Genomic DNA, 10,608 nt, shown 5'->3' with positions numbered 1-10,608 from the left:
TACGCAGTACTTACACGCTGCCTTGCTTTGGGTCACTGTGAATTAGGGGAGGAGGTTGCTTCCACGGAAGGCAACATCCGAAAAGAGTCTCTGTGTTTTCAGCTTTGCTTCATTAGAGGGGTGGTGGATCAACAGAGGACATGTGTGTGCTTGTCCGCTCGTGCTCCCTGTTAACTCCCACGCTTAAATGGAGTCTCTTCGGCCACGGAGTTACACACAGCTGACAGTTTCAGAGTGTTTTTTGAGGAACAGCGATGCAAAGCACCACACGGTTTTGGGAAAGAGCAGACCTTTAGTCCCATTACAGAATCTGCTTTTTTTAAAAAAGAAAAACTCCGTTTTCAAACGGTGATGCTGGAATCTGAATTGTGAGCTCGATTTGGAAAGTAACAGAATGGTTTTTTACCGTTCTTCACTGTCAACGTTCTTCTAATGGGTTTGAAATGTAATTCATGACGTTTTGCGTCACATACGCATTGAACACCTCTAACACACTCAAGCTATCTCGGTGCGTTTCCCGAGCCGTGTCTTTGCAATACGTATTTGTAAAAATCCTTGCTTGCAGTGTCTCTACAGGTTCGGTGACGCGGGCTGCCTGCCGAGCGCGCCCCCGGCCCTACGCTCCATCTCCCACCCCCAGTTACGAGGCGGCTCCCCCAACCCACAGGAGTTTTAACCGCAGGCGGGGCCGGCCCCACTTGGTCGCCTCGCCGGGTGGTGGCTGGCCGGCCGCGGCTCTGGGCGGCCTGCGGGGCGCTGCTGGCAGCCCGGCTGTAAGCGGGGGCGAGGGCAGGGCCCAGTGGGGGCCGGGGCCGCCGAGGGGCTCCGCGGGGCCGCCGCCGCGGTACTTAGGGGCGGGGACCGCTGGGCGGGCGGCCGCGGGGGCGGTTGCGCTGGGGGGGAGGGCGGGGCTAACGTACGCTACCGCGCAGGCGCGATGGAACGGCGCGCGCCGTCTCCCAGGGTACGGCGCGTCTCTGTCCCATCGTTCTTCGCGGGCCGTTGCGTCCCCTCTGACCCGGGCCCGTTGCTCCACCATCCGGGCTCTCGGCGCCACACGGGGAAGATGGCGGCGCTGCTCCCTGCCGAGTGGATAAAGAACTGGGAGAAAGGGGGCAAGAACGAGTTGTGAGTGCGGGGTCTTGACGCGGGAAGGCGATGGGGCGCTGCAGGCCGCCGGCCTGCGGGAGGGAGAGGGGGCCTGGGCCTCACCGGCCGAGGGAGGCTGGGGGAGGGGGGGGGGGCGGGGAGGACGTCGCTCGGGGCTGCGCCCTTGCTGCTGGGGCTTAGGGACGAAACCTTGGTTGGGCAGAGGGCCCAGGCCGCCTTCCTATCCGGCTCGGCCTCCTTTGTCGGTTGCTAACGACCTCTGCCGAAACTCGTCCCCCGTAGCTGGGCCTAGCTCTCCTGGCGCCTGTTGCCCGCGCCCCGAGCGCCCCCTTCCTGCCTCTGGGTTAGGTTTATCGGGTGTCGGGCTCCTCTTTAGCCGCCCCCCCCGGGGTAATATGGAGCCTGAAGCGTTCTTGTTCCGTTGGCTCCACGACGTTGACCTTTCTGGCAGAGGTCTCGGCCCCCGTTCCCAGCTTTCTACCTATTCTGAGGTAACTAGCGCTGTATTCTTTGATTCAGGCAAGGTAGGATCAGCTAGTCGTTCCTATTTATCTTCCATGGTAACCTTTGCGCTGCGGGGTCTGGTTGCAGCTTCCCAAATCAATGCAGGTGTGCGAGGACCTTTCCCTTTCAGGGCCTTCTGTGTATCTGTTTTAAGCGGTCTTAACTTGGCAGGTTCGCTAACTGTGCTGCGTGCTGTGTTTCAGGAGTGCATCCGTTCAGGGGGTTATTCACCGGTTTGTCCATTTCATGTTACTATGTTAGCTTGGACAAGGGTATCCTGTGTACTAACTGTATGTTTTTAAATGCCCTTATTTAAATTCTTCCATGCACTTCTGGTTTTTGTTGTAACTAAAAAACCCTACAGTTTCAAATACGGGTGTTTGGGGGATCACTTTGAGAAATGCTTCTTGATATTCACTCTTTTTGTTATTTTCTTTTGTTCGTTTATTTTAAAAGGTTGTGCAGCTGTGGTAATGATATTCCCTGTGCATGAAGAAAAAGGTAGTGGGGTAAAGAATAGAGGACGTAAAGGCTCCCTGCACAAAACACCGTTCTCCCCAGACCCTCTGTTTTGTAGTGAAGGGGCACCCCTTTATAGCCATGTAATTTTTGGCTTTGAATTGTGCTAGAACCATTATCGCGTTAGCATGTAAGTTTAACATGTTTTGATGTGAATGATACAAGGCCAATGAAAATCTTTTCTGTACCTGCATTTCCAACAATAATAAAAGTGTTCAGGAGCCCCCAAACAATGCTGAGGTTTGCATTGCTTTTTTAATCTCCTGCTTAAGATTTTATGGCAATAGCTGAAATTGCACGCAGCATGGCAATATTTATGCAATAAGCACAGAGACCTTTTTATTGAACTTCAGTGTTTAGAAACTTTCGTACGAATAACAAAGCATAAAAAGTATAAATGTATACTGATACCTTTCAAAAATGCACGAATGACTAGAACAAAACAGATTGCCTTTTTATACATAACATTATATACGTGTAGAAGCACTTGCTAGCTTTTCTGTAATGGTTATTATGTGACTACTTCAGGCAAAAATGATTTACGACTTTTGTAACTTACCCCGTTGTGATCACTGAGATTGTATGGAGTTTGCAGAAAGACAGAAATTTCATAGTTGATCATAAAACAACAGCTGCATTGTTTGCATTGAATTCTTAGAACTTTTAACTGTGTAAGAGATGAGTTAGCTTAGCTTTTGACCATGATAAAACCTTTTATGATTCTCCCCTCCCCTAGAGCAATACTTCTTAACCATGATGGGAAGAAAGTGTTAATCTGCTGTGGGACCAATAAAACAAAATCATAGGCTAAATTCCTGTGTTTGTGGCATTTACACTTCATTTGGAATACTGCTTAAATGCAGTTCCAGCCATGATTTAAAGAGTATTTTGCAAAAGAGGCCATACATTTTAAAAGAAACATGATTGTGTGCGGATAACAGTTGTCAGTTTTTGCAGTGAACTTTCTAGAAGCAAAAGAATGTAGCCAATATCTAGACAACTTTTTAGGCAACTAACTTTTTTTGGAGAATCTTCAGTGTGTAACTCTGCATTTCTTTTTCCAAAACTTCTTATCTCATGTTTTACTGGAAGGAAATAAAATTACGATGTTCTCTTTCCAAAATGAAACACATGAAATATTTTTAAATATTATTTAAAGTAAAAGGGAATAAATGTAATGATACTTCTTATTTTTATTGAATTATTTATCTAATACAAATATGCACAGAAATATAAATTAGGTCTAAGCCTAAGTCTAGGCCACAATTTCAGTCTTGGGGTTTGTGGTTCAAAGTTAAGACAATGCATTATATTGATAAACAAGTTAGAAAAGTGGGGGGGAAGGATACTGCAAAAGGACAAAACTGACAATTCTAGCAAATATAGGATTTGCAAAAATTTTAGAAGTTTGTTTTTTGTTTGTCTTTTTTGTTTGTTTTTTTACTCTATGGAAGCCTGGTCTAATAAAGCCCATGCATGAAGTCGGAGTACATTCACTCTTGTATGGAGGGGTTTGTTTTGTTTTTAAGCAAAGTGGTGGGCTTATTCACTGGGAGACAAATACCAACTTTGTTGAAAAGTGAGGATTACGGGAAAAAAAACCCTCATAATTAGCAGAAAGAAAAGATTAGGTCTTATGGAAAAAAAAAACCCCATTTATTTGCTGGAGCATGAAATGGCTTACATGATCTGACTAGATCAGCCCACGACAGTATTTTGGCAGTTACTAGTTACCTAAATAAAAACACAATTTTATGTTTTGGGGGAATATGAAACTGTATTGAGAGAAGCAAATGATTTGGTTTTATTTAGCATTTCAACTTCTACTGTGATTAATAATGGATGCTTAAGATGATCACTGTGTGTTTTCTACGTGATCCTGAGTGATATGGTGGTGGTCTGCCTATGCTTGAAAACATACAGGATTTGTAATATTGCTGTAGTCTGTGGGAGATGCTGTTATTGGGGGGCAGGGAGGGAAGAAAAAGTTTGATTGTTTTATAAAGAGAACAAATATAGGGATGTTTTAAAGAAATCCAGTAAGGAAATCAGTTTTAAACTGACTGATCTCTTGCTGTGAAAAATAACGATCTTTGTTTTTGCTGATGTGATCAGTTTGTCATGATATAACAGTAATATCCAAAAACCAGAAGGTAAGGATTTTGTAGGTGTCTTAGAGTGTCATAATGTTAATTAGTAAGGCAGCATCGTAGAGCATAGGTAGCAGTGACCTATCACTTCCTAGAAATTGTTCAGGGACCTTGTTCAAAATTGTACATGCTTTGAATTTATTTAATCCAGCTACTGATGTGTAATAATATCTAATACAGATACATAAATGTACATCATGTGGTAGTTTCAAGTGTTCTTGGCTGCCAAAACTATGAATTGGTCAGGATGTGGTCGTCTTATCTGTCATTTTCTATTTTGTTCAGACCCTTCTCTGTCTAAATATAATTTATTAAGTTATTTGCATTTGTTTTGCTACTGCCCGATATTGTGTAGAGATTGAGTTGGAGTCTGTGTGTGACTGCTTATTATGCTGATCAGTCTAGATTCCTTGTAGACTTATTTGTGTATACTTATACTGTCCTTTGTCGTGAAATTGTATTGTTTTGTATAGTGTCTTCCACAATAAGGTGCTGGTCTATGACTGTAGCCCATATGGACGTTTATAATACGCATACAATGGCAGTCAGTTACTATTAGCCTGATACCTTTCCTTGTTTTGTGATAGATTAAACACATTGAGGACCCTTGAGTGGGGAAGCGGGGCTTCCCCACTGTACTTGGCTGGCAGTTTATGCAATATGTTAAGCCTCGAGATAAACTGAAGCGGCTTAACATTCTGTGAACGTGAAATTTTGGGACTCGATCTTTCAAGCACTCCCAACATGTTTGTTACTTTACTTGCATGAGGAATGTCAGTGTTGAGTTAAAGGGCTGAGAGTCAGGAAAACAAAGTTTAGTCGTAGTTTTGCAATCCTGACTGCAAAATGCAATTGACTGTACTTTATCTCAACTAGAGAACTACCCACATCAGTTAAATTATGCATATACTTAAATGTTTGCAGGCACATGCAGTAATTACTGCCATATACTCTGTGTGGGAGTATAGTTGAGGATATAGGACATTGTGTATGAACTGGGAGGCTTAGGTTCGGTTGCTGGCTCTGCCATGCAAACTTGTTTGATAGGTGCTCAACACTGCTTCAGAATTTGTTGTTTAAGCAAATCTATCCCATCTGAGTCCAAAACAAATTTAATTTTGAAACTTTGGTTTTCAGAAGTAAGTGTGATTTTTTTTTTTTAATTATTTTTACTTTCTAGGTTATGCTGTTTTTTAATTGTGTTTTACATGTATTACGCAGTTTTATCCTCAGATGAAGTGATGTAGGTTTTAGTAGAGTAGGGAAGTTCCCCATCCTAAGCATGCAGCAATGAACTACAAGATTAGAGTAATAAAAGTTTCAAACTAACTCTTAACGGACAACAGACAGTTTGGGTCTGTTGAACTGAAAAGTGGACCTGATAAATTTCCATTGTCCTGAGCATTGTTTAAGTGGGAAAGTTTTGTTGTGGCTTTTTTCTGAGTTGATTAATCATACTAATATTGACATTTTTATTCTTGTGAATGCACAAGTATTTGGATTTTAATTTATGATGCACTCAGTTGAGACTAGATGAACTAATCTCACAGCTCGTTGGTACTGGAAGGGAGGGCTTCTGCCTTGTCTTCATTCACCAGGGCTCTCTTTACTCTGGTGCTTGTCTGACCTGGTAAGCTGCTTCAACTTGCAAAGTTGGCACAAGTCTTGTTTTTCGACCAGTTTTCTGCCAGGTTTGTCAGTTTGTTTAACTGATTTAACTGACATGAGGGCTAGAACTGTGCGGCCAAGAAGGGAAGAAGTATCGGTGAATGTTTCCGTTTCTGCAGCAAGCCATTAAATCTCAGCTGTACTGCCTGACAGCACCTTCAGAAAAGGTCATCCTCCTTTGGAGATAGAGTACTTGTATGAAAGAATATAAGCACAATTACTAATTTAGATTCAAAGAGTAATACCAACATCTTCTTTTCTACTACCAAAATTTTCCCATGTAGACATTCACAAAAAGAAAATTTCACTTTTTCTTTTCCAATTTAATAATTCAGGGGGTTTCAATTACAAATATAAAGCAAGTTGTTTTACAGACTGATCTTAAATAGGGTTTCTTGTTACATTGATCAACCAGATTTGTGTCTTGAAGTAATGTGAAGTTGATAGTACTATTTTGGTATTGCTGAAAAGGGAATTGGAAGAGGTTAAAACTCTTATTTTGTGTTAAGATGTACTTAAGTGAACTCTTCAGTCCAAGCAGACAGGGTTGTTGCCCATGTAACCTGGTTGATGATATCACCTTATGACATAGGGGTCAAAGTGTGCATCTCAGTAGATAATTTTTTGGAATCAGATGTTTCACTTTACTGTTATTTGTATACAGAGCTTAGAAATGAGTGCTTATAGGGTAACTTCTTTATGGGGGAGTGGTAATTAAAATTCAAGAAAATCTGACTTCGATCAAATTGATACACTCTCTGGGGACGACTGGGGGAAAAAAATCTATTGCTGCTTTAAAAGAAAAAGTGCACTTACCATTCATGAAAAATAAAATAAATTACCTATTCCCCTGTTTTGCTGTCTCTGTTCTGGTTATTTCCAAATATATTGCATTCTCTTCAATGGCATTTAGAACATCTTAGCCATACCATTGCTTTTTGCTGAGCTTGCATGTTTCTGCTGATTACGTTATATGTGAAACTGCCCATTTTCCAGTTGTCTTTAAAGGGTGCATATGCCTTGTATTTGCTAATTATAATCCTTTGATTGCTGGAACAGCTGTTTAGTCCTGCTAGAGAGGTAATAATCTGTATAGGATGCAAATAGAATGAGTAACGGATTGCTACAGAATCCTTTTTTACTGTTTATTTTTCATGATAAGCCTCTAATAATTGTACATACCTGCCTTATTTGAGAACATGCTTAAAAATCGCTCCCACAGGAAGTTGTAGTCTTGCCATCTTGTGTAGGAATATGATGTAGCTCTGATACTGTCTTCAGTTTCTGCACATGAAAGACTTTTTGATTAAAAATATTTTTGGTTGAAAATTTGCAAGTGTGAAGAAAGTTCTTAAGATATTCATTGGTGTCTTTTATAATATAGGCAAATCACTACCTTTTTTAAATACTGTTGCTTCTAAATGTGAAACTGCTTTTGAAGCCTTATGCTGGCGTGACAGTAGTGGTAGAGGAGAGGGAAAATCCTTGTAGCTTGGAAGCGTGTCCGTTTCTAAGATGTCAGTGTAGTGGAGCAGCTTGCTCTTAAAGCATTTATTTTATAACACAGAGAACTATTATTTTATTTAATGGAACAGTCTGTACAGTATTTAGTGTACTTCTTACATATGGCTAGTCTGGTTGAGGGAGCCTCAGGAGTGACTAAAGACAACGTAACGTGACAGGTCTTTGCATCTTATAGTGGATTCTCTTAGTGACTAGAATAGGTAAAATTCTGTCTTACTATTGATAAAACATTGCATCAGGAAATCATGCACATAGTTTAATGTTAAAATTTTTTTACAGGCCAGAATTTGAAAACGATCATAGTCACTACAATGTTTCTATGAGAAGCATTTCCTCATTGGTTAACAACAGTAGGTTAATGCTAGCACTTCCATGCTTCCTTTCACATACTAAAATTGCCTAGTGTTCTCACTTTTCTGTGTGTAAGCATGTGTAATGTTAGGAAGAATATTTTTTAAGTATATGATATTTATATATGTGTATGAGCTCTATTGGCAGTCTTGTATTTCTTTGCTGTGTAACTTCTGTGAATTAGTGTTTACTTTATGAAAATTAAAATGTAGTCAGCCATTTAAACTGCCCAAATTTAAAGTTATTTTAGCCAGAACAACAACAAAAAAAGAGGCCCAAAACGTTTGTGTGTGTATGCTGATATCTAACTATTTTTATGTGTATTCATTTTTTTATATTTCTTTTATTTCAGTGTGCAACTGTGTCGTGCACTCAGTGAAAACAAAAGCCATGATAATGTCGGTTTCAGAGGTAAGTTGTGTTGGGTTTTTGGTTGTTTTTAATTAAATAAAAAAAAAAATCCTGGAAACATGGTACCTCTGCATGTATCTGCTTGGAACATTCATACACGGTGACCATTAATGTGTGCTAAAGGCGAATACTACAAATAGTAAGGCAATACAAGCATCCACAGCTAGGTCTGTCTTCAGATGTCTAGGTGAGAGATTTCTTAGACAGTAGTAAATGGTGGTGGGGTAGTCCACTATTTGGTCTGTGCTGTAGAAAATGGAATTCCATTTTGCAAACTCAGCATACGACTAGATTTTATTCTAAAAGTTAAATATATGAATACTAATGTATGCAAGTGTGATTGTATACTGGAGAAAGTAATTTCTACAACAGTACCTGAGTTACAGGCTTTTTCTCCTGTTAGTGAAAGACACGGCTGTCTTTAAGTTTTAAATTCTCACTTTAAGAAATCTTTGGTGTTTAAAGAAAAATTAATTTTTTGTTTGCTTTGCAGATTCTGTTGGAAGAAAAGCTTCCATATTACTAACACCACAAATGTGCTATGCTGTTTAGATGGTGTTTTGGGTTCTTGCTAAAATAGTCATAATGGGCAATTGTAATAGCAGAAAAGATAAACCAAAACATTTCAATGTAAATTATAGTAATATTATTAAGTAAAAAGAATTTATTGTTCAACAAAGCAAAATCACTATTCCCAAAGTTTTTGAAGAAAGGCTACCAGATGTTCTTCATTCTAGACAGAGGTTGACAATTTCTATATGCTGTTTTCTTTTTCTTTGTCCTTGCTGCCAGGATCTAAAAGATCCAGTGGGAATGACTAGATAGATACATGCAGTGGCTATATTGGAGGAATTAATAGACAGTAGAAATAGTTTAAGTCCTTCTGGTGATGGAAAAAAAACTGAAAATATGGATAATCTGGAGTGAGGTACAGAGATGCTGACTGCTAAGAATTTGTTTGAGTCCACGTGACCTTGATCCTGTTCTGAAAACTGCACTGGCACTTGCATTTCTGCCTTTTAGTTCCAGAAAGACGTTTATTGAAGTCCAATACACCACAAGCTTATGGAGGCAGGTCAGATTTAGCAGTGTACCTGTGTAACACATTCTCCACAATGTGGGGAGCTACTTGCAGAGGCAGGTCTGAGGCTATGCTTATGGCTGGTTTGGGTTCATTGTAAATTATTAAATTGGGTACTGCACCAAACTGTCCTCTTGAATTGGCCTTCAAAGTAGTAGAGTTATGTTTTGCATAGAATTGATGTCTAAACCAATCCTGCTATATTCATGTCTTTAGCAATTAGTGTTCTTTGCCAAAAGCACTGTGATAGGTAAAATTAACCTGTCGGTTTAAAAAATAAATAAATTTGCTTTTAATGCAGCTGCAGTGGTCTGCAGTCACCAAGATAGTGAGTACTTGGTTTAAATCATTAAGCTCTGTAACTTGTATACCCCTTGCAAATATTATTTGTTGAGCAAACCACATGGTACAAGTACAAGGTAAAAGCATGGGGTTTTATTATTTTTCATATACCAAAAAGTATAGCAACATTGTGGTGTATTATTTAAGAACAATTCTTTACAAATTTACCATAGCTGGTTTTGCAACCACCATGTTTAACATTGCAAGATTTTTCTCAAATGTAGTACGTCCGTTTAATGTTTCAGCTTAATATAAGCTTTTGTAAAACAGCATTCTTCAGTTATGGGAGACTTAAATAAAATAAAATCCTTGTTAAGCATTTTTTTCTCCAATTAAATTTTACTTTCTCCTAGAGAAATGGTTTTTGAAAGCATATCTGATGATATAGGATTAAGACAAAGTACTAGAATGTTTTCTATGTATTATTGTTTTATATATATGTGTGTGTGTATATACACACACATATATATATGTGTAATATGATATTTATGTGAATTAGAAGTCTTTGTTAAACCAACTGCCAAGACTTAAGTTATTATGTGCAGGACTGTAGTTTTTCATCCCATTTTACTGTTATTCCAGAAACTCTCTAGGGAAAGTCGATCATCTCTTACTATCTGCTTGTGTGAAGTCTTAGATATTGATGCTCAAATCTAATCTATCAGCAGTAATAAAGTAATCCCCCATTGGTAAGAGAAGCATATCCCGTTTACTTGCAGGGTGTCTGAAGTCTACAGCATTATTGTAAACATTGCTTTAAAAATTAGACCAAGGATTACCTAGTACGTTCCTTAATCATCTATTTTCTTTCAACAGATATCCAACAGGCTTTGTATGAGCTTGCATACCACGTTGTCAGAGGAAACTTAAAGCATGATCAAGCCTCTAATGTTCTTGGTGATGTCATAGTAAGTATATATTTGTAATAATTGCAAACTTACTAAGTTT

The 10,608-nt window shown here is 39.5% G+C and overlaps 1 protein-coding gene across 3 annotated transcripts in view; it reads left to right on the top strand.

The window, feature by feature from the left end:
• The first annotated feature begins 937 nt into the window (after window positions 1–937).
• THOC2 (THO complex subunit 2) overlaps window positions 938–10,608 on the top strand; it is a 55,362-nt gene continuing 45,691 nt past the window's right edge. For 2 of the 3 annotated variants that reach the window (XM_076347314.1, XM_076347315.1), the window contains exons 1-3: window positions 938–1,128; window positions 8,179–8,237; window positions 10,477–10,568. In XM_076347314.1, coding sequence (XP_076203429.1) covers window positions 938–1,128; window positions 8,179–8,237; window positions 10,477–10,568 — 342 coding nt within the window. The remainder of the gene's footprint in view (window positions 1,129–8,178; window positions 8,238–10,476; window positions 10,569–10,608) is intronic. The other variant, XM_076347316.1, reaches the window with a different exon arrangement.

The sequence above is a fragment of the Aptenodytes patagonicus genome, chromosome 9, assembly GCF_965638725.1.
Source record: "Aptenodytes patagonicus chromosome 9, bAptPat1.pri.cur, whole genome shotgun sequence".
NCBI classification, from domain to species: domain Eukaryota; kingdom Metazoa; phylum Chordata; class Aves; order Sphenisciformes; family Spheniscidae; genus Aptenodytes; species Aptenodytes patagonicus.
The sequence above is the reverse complement of the archived record's forward strand: the minus strand, read 5'-3'. Positions and strand labels throughout refer to the sequence as shown.